This window comes from Drosophila ananassae, chromosome 3R (assembly GCF_017639315.1).
Source record: "Drosophila ananassae strain 14024-0371.13 chromosome 3R, ASM1763931v2, whole genome shotgun sequence".
Taxonomy (NCBI): domain Eukaryota; kingdom Metazoa; phylum Arthropoda; class Insecta; order Diptera; family Drosophilidae; genus Drosophila; species Drosophila ananassae.
Window position 1 is genome coordinate 13,035,185 of NC_057930.1, and position 12,388 is coordinate 13,047,572.

General features: G+C 38.7%; 3 protein-coding genes across 10 annotated transcripts in view; 1 reads left to right on the forward strand and 2 right to left on the reverse strand.

Annotated features, from left to right (window-relative positions):
* LOC6496844 (slowpoke-binding protein) overlaps positions 1 to 4,726 on the forward strand; it is a 37,765-nt gene extending 33,039 nt beyond the window's left edge. For 5 of the 7 annotated variants that reach the window (XM_044716295.1, XM_032454997.2, XM_032454998.2 and 2 more), the window contains 2 exons: positions 590 to 1,709; positions 1,836 to 4,726. In XM_044716295.1, coding sequence (XP_044572230.1) covers positions 590 to 1,709; positions 1,836 to 3,095 — 2,380 coding nt within the window. In that variant the 3' untranslated portion in view covers positions 3,096 to 4,726. The remainder of the gene's footprint in view (positions 1 to 589; positions 1,710 to 1,835) is intronic. The other 2 variants (XM_044716296.1, XM_014905911.3) reach the window with 1 other exon arrangement.
* A 1,156-nt stretch (positions 4,727 to 5,882) lies between these two features.
* LOC6502478 lies at positions 5,883 to 7,385 on the reverse strand. Its single transcript, XM_044716217.1, has 4 exons — positions 7,290 to 7,385; positions 6,316 to 6,522; positions 6,089 to 6,256; positions 5,883 to 6,038 (listed from the first exon to the last, which is right to left on the reverse strand). Exons 1-4 carry the CDS (start codon positions 7,383 to 7,385, stop codon positions 5,883 to 5,885), a joined length of 627 nt encoding a protein of 208 aa, XP_044572152.1.
* LOC26515259 lies at positions 7,044 to 10,169 on the reverse strand. Of its 2 annotated transcripts, XM_044716131.1 has the most exons (6): positions 10,006 to 10,169; positions 9,795 to 9,950; positions 9,567 to 9,734; positions 9,407 to 9,507; positions 7,453 to 7,540; positions 7,044 to 7,397 (listed from the first exon to the last, which is right to left on the reverse strand). In XM_044716131.1, coding segments are annotated over exons 1-5 (543 nt in total). In that variant the 5' UTR covers positions 10,123 to 10,169; the 3' UTR covers positions 7,044 to 7,397; positions 7,453 to 7,539. The 2 variants fall into 2 exon arrangements, with proteins under 2 accessions (XP_044572066.1, XP_032311041.1); XM_032455150.1 differs by lacking the exons at positions 7,044 to 7,397; positions 7,453 to 7,540 and having other exon boundaries at positions 9,349 to 9,507.
* Between the last annotated feature and the right edge of the window lie 2,219 nt (positions 10,170 to 12,388).

The following is a 12,388-nucleotide window of genomic DNA, read 5'->3' on the forward strand; positions in this document are numbered from 1 at the left end:
TTTCACTCGTTTACATGAATGTTTTCCAAGCTGTCCCCATAAAACCCCCCCCTTGCTTAAAAAAACATTGCTTGCATGCTCTAGACTCTAGAGAATATTTACATAATAATTATTTGCCTTTGATTAAAACGTAGGATAAGATAAGCTGCTATTTTTGCTGAATAAAATCTGTTTATTTATCGCCCAAGCATAAATTTATTAAATAAATGCAAAATACACCAAGAGTTAAACCCAAATGCTAGGAAGGGTGTCCCCTTGTAGAAATATTTATTTTGAATCAAAATGCATATGTCCTGTCTGTATTTCGGGCCACTAATTGAATTTAGAGAGCGAGCTGAGCCTGATTGAAAACTAGCACTAGTATTGACGCTTCCACGGCAGCACTCAGTCACAGAAACACACAAAAAACCCTGCAGCCCTGCAGTGCATTCATCGCATTCAATGACATGCCATGGCTTTTCTGCATATATCCTGAACACAAAAGAAAATCGAATCAGGTACCGATGGGAGCCTGAAAAAATTCTGAAATTTCTTCTTGTTATTCTTTGCCCTTTTTTTTCTCGCAATGGTGCTTGCTCCCCCTCGGCAGGATCAGCCGAACAATGGACTCATTTGACATATCAAGCGACTCGGAAGAGGGTCTGCTCGAGGAGATTGTCGTTGGAGGAAGCTGCCACCGGCAGCACTTGCTCCGCCTGCAGCAATGGCACTCCGCCCACTCCTACATTCATTCGTACGAGCCCTCGGAGTCACCGATTCATTATTGCGACCCGGCTGCCCTTTACTCGGATGATAATAGCCAGGAGCCGTGCCAGGACACCCAGCCGCCCACCATACGCTGCAGTACCAGCAGTCAGAGCAACCTGAATGTCATCCTGGCCGAAGGCGGCTGTCTAACCGAAGAGGAGGAGGAGGTGGAGGAGGGTGTCCAGGAGGCGGAGGAGTGCGAGGAGGAGGCCAGTGGCTCGTCCACAGGCGGAGCTCAGAGGCTGCATGCCCCGACCTGCACTTCCAGTTCGGCCGGGGCCTCCTTCAACCACCAACTCACTGCGGACATGTGCAACTACAAGAACTCAAAGAGCCGGCGGCTGGAGTACTCCCTGAAATGCCTCAAGTACGGGCGCAGCAATCCCTCGCAGGACTCGGCCTTCGGTTCTCTGACCGACAATGACCTCTCCATTGGTTCGTCCAGCATCCGGCTGAGCAGTTTCCAGTCCATCTCCTCGCCCATCGACGAAGGTGTCGAGGACATCATCATAGCCACCACAACGGGTGGCAACGAGACCTGCCTGGAGTTGGCCACCATACCCAGGAGTATGGTATCGCAGGACTCGGCCATATCGTCGCCATGTCGCGAGAGTTCCCCCAACAACTTCCTGCACATCGACGATGCGATGTCGGGTACGGGCTCCACTTCGTCGGGATCGGGTTGCGGATCCTTTGGGAACATTCGACCCCAACAATTCCCAGTCTCTCTTTCCCCGAAAATCCTTGTTACAGCTACCAGTAATTCGAGCAGCTCCTCACTGGCCTCCACAAGCAATGCGGGTCAAGGTCAGGGACAGGGACAGGGGCAAGGTCAGGGGCACTACCAGCAGCAACAACAATTCGATCCGCCCAAGATCCTGGTCAATGATCAAAATTCCATCTACACCACATCGCCCTCGAAACGATCTGGAATGATAGAGGTCTTTTCGCAGAAATATCGGGTAAGTAATAGAATTAAATTTTATCTTTAAATTATATCAGAAGTTCTGTTTTTGTAGATAGATATTCGGTTATTACCAAACCCTTCTTGAACTAAATTCCATGTCTGAAAAATCAAGCTTAATTAGTGTCCCTTCCAGGTGAGCTCTTTCGAGGACATGTCTCCCAAGCGAACATCCGACAAGCAGCACCTGAAGCACGTAAACCGTCTGGCATTTCGATCCTTGGAGGAGGAGCGTCGCATCGACAACGCCTTCCTGCCGATGACAGATCGAACCCATTCGGACAATCGGGTCAACATGCAGAGCGAGAAGTATAAGAAGCTGACCCATGCCTCCTTCCGGATCAGCAAGGGTCAGGGCCAGGACTCGCCCACGGCCACGCCGACCAGCCAAACGCCACCCAGTCACCCGGGCAACAGCATGGAGATGCAGAGAACCGGAAGGCAGACCCTCTGGCGGGATAGCAAATTCTACAGGAAGAACAGGATAGCCAAGAGCAATGACTCCCTGATGGAGAACAATCCTTCGCCCAGGATATCGCCCTGTTCCTTGAGGGACAATCAGTACGAGAGCAGGAGCAGCTCGCAGGCCAGCCGACGCTCCTTGAGTGGCAGCCAGCAAATGTTGAGTGTTACCACAAGCTTTTGCGGCAACGGCAGTGGCTCGAGGAACTCGGCTAGATACTGCAGCTCGAAAAGCGAGGATCTGGGCGAATCCTCCGACTATTTGAGGGTCATGGATGCCCGGAAATCATATTCGGAACGTCACTTGGTGCGACTGAAGCAAACGGCCATTAATAACACACACAGCGAGGACGAGATGAGCTTCAACGATGACAATAATCCAACGGTATCATCGCAGGGTCAAGGGTTAAAGCAGCACCACTACAATCAGCATCAGAATCAGAATCAAATTCAGAGCCAGGGTCAGCACCACCAGCAGAAGCACTACAAGTTACCGGGTGGCAGGTGGAGCAGCAGCTGCTCCATTGGCGGCCACCTGAAGACGACCAATATTAAGACCACCTCGCTGTCCGCTCAGTCCAGCCAATCGAATTTAGTGGCCACCGCGGCGGCACAGGCAACTGCCAGTTACAGGACACCTTCGAAGTCCCTTGATCAGAGCATCCAAAACATCCCAAACATCCCGAATCCCACCACCACCACCACCATCAGTAGCAACAGCAGCAGCAATTCCAGTTCGGTTGACGAGTCCCCCTCCCGACTGACCCTCAGCGGTGTCGATTTGTCCAGGATCTTTGTGATGGACATGGACGATGCACCAGGGAGCAGTTGCAGCGAGGAGAAGACCCCGCTCCTAGACAGCGTGGAAATGTCACCGATCAGCCCAACCGATTCAGAGGAGCCTGATCTGAACAAGCTCTAAAGCAGCCTGTAAACGATGCAGCTCTCCCACATAACATAATATAATTATTAGAGTCATCTTAGTCAAGCTGCAAGGATCCTGGCAACAGGATAATAATCACATTACTCGTCACACACTCGCACACACACACCCAGACACGTTTTGAGCAGCCGAAATGCAAAGCATGTGATAAAGAAACCAAAAATATGTAACAGAAATCGAAAGGGGAACCATCAAGTTGTAGAACTATTAAGAATAGGTATGTTATGGCACTAGGGGTGGAGGTTATATATACTCAAGGGAAAAAGGATAAAAAACACATTTATTATTTTATTATTTTCAGTTGAATACTTTCTATTTTTTATATAATTCCCTTTCTACAAGATAGGTAATCCCTGAAAATGTATTTATGATTTATTATTTTATTTTATTTTTAGTTCAATATTTTGTTTATGAAACCTCCCCCTTAAAATGTCACAAGTTGGTTAAGATAAACAGGTATTACACATACATTTTCACACACACACTGAGAAAAAATATAATTGGGCTGCTTCTGCCTTTGCTATATCCACACTCAAAGCTTTCTTCTGGTAACAATAATATATTTCTCTTTATATTGAACTTTAGCCGGTTGCTTTTTACAGCAATGCGAAAATTAACTAGAATATCTCTCCAATGACTAGCTAATCTCTAGACTGCTAAGCCACACGAGAAGACACAACAAAAAAACATATTATTATAGAAGCATGGGAGGAAACAATCGCCTCGATTCTGATGAGTTTGTTTTTTAAGAAACAAGACACAGTTTTCGAATTATATGGAAATTATACACTTTACTTGGTAGTTGATTAAATAGTTAAGACTTGAAAGCTTCGCAGCTTGGCGCATTGAAAATGTTTTACTGTAGCCTAAAAATTGTTTTAAGCCCCGGCGGAATGGGCGCGTTTTAATTATAAAATGAATCAATTTTAGGGAACGAAAATCAACCACAAAACACAAAAAAAAGTAAATACAAGTACTAGAACAAAATATGAAACAAAGCCAAAGACAATTTCCCCATTGAATTGAATTTAATGGGGAATCCCAGGCGGAGTTAGAAATATATACATAACAAGAATAAATACAAAAGAGTTTCTCTGTTATTTTTATTTTAGTTCAGAATTACCATATAAGCAGCACTTCAATATCGCAGCGGAAACCGAAAATATATCCCATAAGAGTTTAACATAATCGTACTACAATACAGAAATGCAATCAAATTTATTAAAATATCGCAAACAAGAATAGAACTAAAGCCACACACAATCGAACACCCAATATGTACACCCCCAAGGTCATATATACATAGATATATAAAATTATATAGATGGTAATATTAGACGCACGCAATTAGCGAGTCGCACTCAAATCCAAAATCAGAATAAAACTCAACCCCACCCAGTCCATTGAGAAGGCTCAGACGATCTGCCCTTAGTTTCATTATTCGTAGTTAACGAAAATCGTAGAACATTGTTTACGGGACCCCCAAGATTATGTGTAAGTTCATTTTGCTTTGAATTGTTTATCGGTTTACTTGTGTGTATGATGTACTACCCAAGTAATCCCCAAAAACCGAAGATTCCCCCGACAAATAAAAATTAAAAGAGCAAACAGTACCTATAACTTTTGTATTTATTTTTGAGGGTTTAAACGAAGAAGCAATAATTATTTAAAATAGACGTCATCGTTCTTCATAAACTTCAAAGAACAAAATATTGAAACGCTTTTTTTTGGATTTCTATTAACTTATAATATAAACTTAACTTTAAAGAACAAAATATGGTGGTACAAGGTGAGACAATATAGCCCACAGCGATGCCTAAATCTTGGCCAATCTCCATCCGATTCTAGAGCGGAATGCCTTAAACGATTTGTAGATAGATTCTCCATCATTCTGCATTAAAATCTCAGAACAAAATATTTTTTAGATTTTTCGTGAAAATTTCCGTTTTTCTTCGAAAATTGTTGGCTGTCCATGAAAGGACAATATGGCCCCCACCGATGGCTATATCTTGACCAATTTCCACCCGATTAAATAGATAGATCCCGATAGATAGATTCTCCAAAATTCTGCATCAAAATCTGAAATCAAATTTCAAACTGACTTGGAGAACCATTAACATTACTTACGCTTTCTACACGAAAGGTAGAAAATGCTTGTTTCGTAACGTAAACGTAAACTGCTTCTTTCATCACTTAGCCCTAGATGGCGCTGTGGTGCACAATGAAATTTACATGAACTGCTTTATCAATGTTTTAAACCGTTTGCAAAAAGAAAGGACAAAAAAATTAAACAAAAATTTAAAATGTTCATTGGGAATATTTTGTTCTCAGAATTTTTGTTTAATACCCCAAAAATATTAAATTAAATTTTTTTGACGCAATTTTATTTTTTATTTTATTCACAATAGGAATTTATCACTTGTCCATTGACAGAAATATCTGAAACTATGCTCGATTTATATCGTAGGAAACGGAAAGTTGCAAGTTGATGATGAATTCACTCTATTATTTTTTTTCAAAATCAAGTCGTGCCACAAAAGCAGCAATTTAAATTTGGAGATATTTGAATTTTTTTAATGCTAATACTTACATTGCAAGGACACGAGTGGTTCATGTTTGATAACTCTCTTCAAAACTTATAAAAACAGTGCCGCAGAATTACTCTTTTTATTTTTATGAAACTTACAGTCGTCCAAAGTTTAATTAAAGATAACTTATTTAAATTTTTTAAGTTCTTATTTTGTTTCTTTCATGTTTCGTTTTTTATCATTTCTTTGTGAAATATATCTGGAACACTGCTCGATTTATATCGTAGGCAAACCAGTGCATTTTAATCATGTAATCTCCATCCGGAAAGGGAAGAATTTTTGTGAATCGATGATTTATAATGTCTGTTGTTAGCTTTTCCATAATAAGGTCGTGCTAAAAATAAACAGCTTAAATTTTGTAGCTGTTTATAAACGTTTACTTACATCATAAGGACATGAGTGGTTCATGTTGGATACACTGCTGAAAAATTCATAAAAATATAGAGACACTGGTTGGGACTTTCTATTCATAAGGAATTTGCAGGCGTCAAAAGTTACATTGTAGAGGAAGGGCTTATAGCCATTAAATCGTTTGTATAGTGCTAAATTAATCTAGTAATTTATAAAAAATATTAACATTCTTATCTTTTTAGTGAAATGGATATATTTACCTTAACACTTGTGATTGGAACTTTGAATAGATTGACTTTAAGGGAAAAGTATTTGTAAGTCCTGTTTATCGATTTCAAATAGCAATATTCAAAGTCGGAAAATGTCTTATCGAGTGATGTACAGATTATATTTGTGAATTCAACAGCGGGCTTAACCTGTAATTTTTTGTTCTGGTAGCTTTTCCAAATTGTATTTATTTTGTATACCTACCACTTTGGCCAAATGAATAATCACCAAAAAATGTATAAAAAATAACTCAGTTCTCATCGCGAAGCGTCCCAGAATAAACTGCTCTTGTAATGATTACTGATAATTTTTGATATACGATTTTTATTCTGTAGTTTTGAAAAATTATATTCCCGTTTGCCAAGTTAAATTGGTAAATTATTTAGTGATTGTTTGATAATATTTATAATCATGCGATTGTTATACCCTTGCATAAGGTATTATAATTTTGGTCAAAAGTGTGCAACGCAGTGAAGGAGACATCTCCGACCCTATAAAGTATATATATTCTTGATCAAGATCACCTCCTGAGTCGATATGAGCATGTCCGTCTGTCCGTATGTCTGTTTCTACGCAAACTAGTCTCTCAGTTTAAGAGCTATCGAGTTAAAACTTTGCACACATCCTTCTTTCCTTTGCAGGCAGTATATAAGTCGGAACGGCCGGGATCAGTCGACTATATCCTATAGCTGCCATATAACTGATTGATCGGAAATGCCATAACTTTGGTGTTGTTTAAGTTAGAGGGTTGGGACACACATCTGGAAAATGTGTGTCCCAACTAAAATATATCTGGAATACTGCTCGATTTATATCGTAGGCAAACCAGTACTTTTAAAACTTATAGTCTCCATCCGGAAAGGGAAGAATTTTTTTGAATCGTTGACAAATAATGTTTGTTGTTCACTTTTTCAAAGCGAGGCCGCGCTAAAAATAAACAGCTGAAATTTTGTAGTTGTTTATAAACGTGTTTGTAAGTCCTTTTCTTCGATTTCAAAAAGCAATATTCGAAGTCCGAAAACTCCTTATCAAGTGATGTGCAGATTATGTTCTTAAACTCCATATTAGACATTACCTGAAATATTTTATTCTGTGAAATTTTTAATATATTATAAGTTTTTAATACGTACTGTTTTTTCCAAAATTATTGCCATAAAAAAATGAGTGCAAAGACCGAAGTTTTCATCGTGATGCCTCCAGTAATAAACTGTTTAATATCTGAAAATAACAATTTGGCTGCGCGTTTTAAAGAAGCTTTTATCAAGTCGTTACTGAAAAGTATATTGGAATTTGCTTAATCCCAGCATTAAATTTTCTTAAACAGTCTTATTTGAGCTATTTCCTATTTAAATGACTCGACTCCATTAAAATGATTACCAACAAAGTATTGGTAATCAAATTTTGTAAAATTCGCCTTGATTCAACCAGACAGTATTTACAGTATTGTATATATAATGTTCGTTCGAAGCAATTTTATTTTTGAAGTGAAACTTCTTTAGGCGCGTAATGGATTTTCGGGGACGGAGTAAAACCGAGTCAGGATCGACACGAAAATGCGAGTACCCCACCCCCCTCACCGTTCACTGTCCCTCTCTCACCATATGCGCTTGTTGAGGTGGGAGAGCCGCTCACGAACGTTGTCTCTCTTCTCTTCTTTCCTCTCTCTCAGACACCAGCGAACTGCGTTATTGAACTTTTTCAAAAACACACTCAATTTGGATATTGTTAATGATAGGAACACTAGCACGACTAGACATCGATGCAGTTTTTGCACGATTCATTAAGGATTTAAGTGCTCACGTATATATCTCGCACTTTAGTTACCATAACCCAATTATCACGACATTAGGAAATGATATTCATGAAATTGACAATGAAAATGGCACATGATTGGTAAATTGTCATTGTAATTTCTTTGTAATTTTTATACCCTTGCAGAGGGTATTATAATTTTGGTCAAAAGTGTGCAACGCAGTGAAGGAGACATCTCCGACCCTATAAAGTATATATGTATATTCTTGATCAGGATCACCTCCTGAGTCGATATGAGCATGTCCGTCTGTCCGTCTGTCCGTCTGTCCGTCTGTCTGTTTCTACGCAAACTAGTCTCTCAGTTTTAAAGCCATCGAGTTGAAACTTTGCACACACCCTTCTTTCCTTTGCAGGCAGTATATAAGTCGGAACAGCCGGGATCGGTCGACTATATCCTATAGCTGCCATATAACTGATTGATCGGAAATGCCATAACTTTGTTGTTTTTTAAGTTAGAGGGTTGGGACTTTCCACACATGTTATATTTGACCAAAATATCTTGTGTACAAAATTTCATAAGGATCGGCCGACTATATCCTATAGCTGTCATAGAACGATCGAAATTGGCATAACTTTGTTGTTTTTTAAGTTAGAAAGATGGGATTTGGTACAGATTCTATTTTGGGAAAAACAATCTGATTTGTCGAATTTCAAAAGGATCGGCCGACTATATCCTATAGCTGTCATATAACTGATTGATCGGAAATGCTATAACTACGTTGTTTTTCAAGTTAGAAGCATGGGAGTTTCAATGGATTCCTCTTTTGGCAAAATAATTCGATATGCCAAATTTCATAAGGATCGGCCGACTATATACGATCCGCTATATATCTAATAATATAAGATGCGTTGCGCCACCTAGCGGACTGCGACTCAACTGCAAGGGTATATCAACTTCGGCTCCGCCCGAAGTTAGCTTTCCTTTCTTGTTAATTGTAATATTGTTATTTATGTAATATTGTATACTTGTGAATAAATTGAAAATTTTTGGAACTATACATTAATCGAACGTCATTCATCTATAAGAAAATATTAGAAAAAGCAAATTCATGCTTCGTCGTTGAATTATTTAACCTCTAATTTTCAAACTAACCTAAGAGAGAAAATAGAGATGATGAAATGAAAATAGAGAGAGAGGAATACTAGAAGTTTCACTTCTGTCTTGCGTAGGCTTGACACACCCTTTTATTTATTTCATTCACAATAATTATGAATCATTTGTCCTTTGACAAAAATATCTGAAACGTTGCTCGATTTATACCGTAGGCATACCAATGCATTTGAACCATATAGTCTCCTTCCGGAAATGGAAGCACAGTTGTAAGATGATGATTCATTTTGTCTGTTGTTAATTTTTCCAAAATCAAGTCGTGCTGCAAAAACGGTAATATTAACTTGAAGTTATTTGAATTTTTTTAATGCGAATTCATACATTGTAAGGACACGAGTGGTTGATGTTTGATACCTCTCTCCAAAGCTCATAAAAATAAAGTGCCACAGGAAAACTCTTTTTATTTTTATAAAACTTACAGGCGTCCACAGTTATATTATACAAAAAGGGCTTATAGCCATTAAATCGCTTGTAGAGTGCTAAATTAACCTAGTAATTTATAAAAAAATATGAACTTTCTTATCATTTTAGTCAAATGGATATATTTACCGTAACACTTGTGATTGGAACTTTGAATAGATTGACTTTAAGGGAAAAGTATTTGTAAGTCCTGTTTATCGATTTCAAATAACAATATTCAAAGTCGGAGAATGTCTTATCGAGTGATGTACAGATTATATTTCTGAATTCAACCGCGGGCTTAACCTGTAATTTTGTGTTCTGGTAGCTTTTAAAAATATTATTTATTTTGTATACCTACCTCTTTGGTCAAATAAAGGACCCCTACAAAATTTATGAAAAGTAATATAGTTCTCATCGCGAAGCGTCCCAGAATAAGCTGCTCATCCCAGAATAAGCTGTGAAACTTATTGAACATTTATGATATTCGCTTTTTATACCATAATTGCATAAAATTATATTCCCATTTTCCAACTATAATTGGTAAATTATTATTGTTTAAATTATTATTGGTAAATAGTGATTGTTTTGTAATATTAATGACAATGCGATTGTTTTTTAATTACTTACAAAAGTAAAAATTATAAGAGTACAACTTGCATTTGGAACTTTCATTTTTTTTAACATTCACAAAGCTCTAGGGCTTATGATATTTATAGACCCAGGATTGTGTCATTTTAGAGTTATTTTAAAATTATTTAATTTTTTTAGTACGTTTTTATTTTTCTTTGTAAAATATATCTCGAACACTCACGAATCATGTAGTCTCCATCCGGAAAGGGAAGAATTTTTGTGAATCGTTGATAAATAATGTCTGTTGTTAACTGGACATTTTAGAAAAATATTAATTTGGAACTTACTAAATAGCATATTATTGGGGACAACGGAAATCGGTAGTCTCAATTGAGCTATTTCGTATTTAAATGCCTTGATTCCATTAAAATGATTAAAAACAAAGTAAAAACAAAGCACTCAAATTTATAATATATGTTTCTAAAAATATGATACAATCGTAAAACTGCGCAAGCGTGACGAGTGAGCCCCGAAAAACAAGTAAACTCACAGCTAAGAGATAACTTGCACTCCCATCTCATAATTTAGTTGCCATATTTATGATTATGTCCTGTCATGTCCTGTGTAGTTATTGTATGACCATCCAGCATCCTAAATAAACAATCGATGAGCATATGACAGCAAACTAATAAAATTTGCCATCCCTCCTACCTGACAAGGGTTTCATCAACCGCCGTGTCCTTGATGTCCTGGATGTTCTGTCTGGTTTGTTTTTGTCCCCCGTCCCATGACCATTTCCTGATTGCCCGGCCTTTGTTTCAGGAGCTGCAATTATGGGAATTTCGGCAATTTTACGGATCCCGGAACGAAACTGACCAGTGGCCAATAGCCAATGGCCAGTCGGTCTAACAATATAATTTACAGCGCTTTTGTGTAGCGAGGCGTGAATTTAGTACTCAAAACTGAACCCCTGAAGGGAATAATGAATTTTAGAGTCCTGGTCCCGGTTCCGATACCGACAAAGTCCTGCGGCGCCTAGTCCAGTTAATCGCATTTGTTGGTTTTGTAATTATTATAATTCTCGGGCTATGGAAATGATTTTGGCATTTCAATTTGTACTGACGACCGCAGTGTTCGACCCCTTTTCCCCTCGTCACTTGGTCACTTTCGATTTTACGAAATTACGAATCCTTGGCGCAGACGCAGCTGCCATTTCACACTCCCTCCCTCAATTTTTGGTTTGTCCTGTTCGACGCGTGCCGTTCGCAGCAGGACATTGTGTCCATTGAAGTCCTGCCAATGTTTTCCCTCAGTTTTTCACCTTTCGAGTGGCAATTTCACTGTCGCTAGTTTGTGCAGCAAAAAGGATTAAAAGGACTTCTCGCGGTTGCCTTTGTGCTCAGTCCAATTTACCGTAAAATTCACTGCGCATTGCTCTGTCTCTTTTATTTTTTGGATCCTTTATTGTGGCGGGACTTGGTCTCTGTATTTTTCGTTAAACTCCTATATTTTTTTACCTTTTTTCTGGAGTTTTCCCTTTTTTTTTTTTGCGCACATTTATCAATTGTTTTTTTTTTGTCGCGGTGAAAGTGACAAATTTTCGTTGTCCCATCTGAAGATTTATGTGTCGATTCTGCTTTTGAAGTGGTTCAGTGGTTGAGTGGTTCACTGGTACCCATCTCTCGCAATTGTTTCCATCTCTCAAGGGTTGAGGGGCGTGGCCGCTATTCGATCGAAAGTCAGTAGCGAAGATTTATTCATTTTGTCCCTTTAGTTCAGGCGGATGATCCTCGGGGGAATTCAACTTGATGGAGAAAAATTACGAACTGTTTGAACAAAATCACAAAGTAGGGTTAATAAAATACAGTTTTTGCAGGAAATCCTATAAACTATTTCATTAACAATATAATATTAGGAATAATAAATTGTCTCAAAGGTAAAAAACTAAACCTTGATCTTGAACATGGTCAATGTCAGTATGTTCGCACTTATACTCATGTTCAGTGTCCAGTTTCCACTGGCCATTGGCAAATTTCACAGCTTGGTGGGCAAGTGTTTTGTGTCATTTTTTGTGACACTCATGTTTTCCACCAAGCCGAAGTTATTCTCGCATGAAAATTAAACAAAAAATACAAAACATGTTCTTGTCTTGCCGGGAAACTCAATACGCG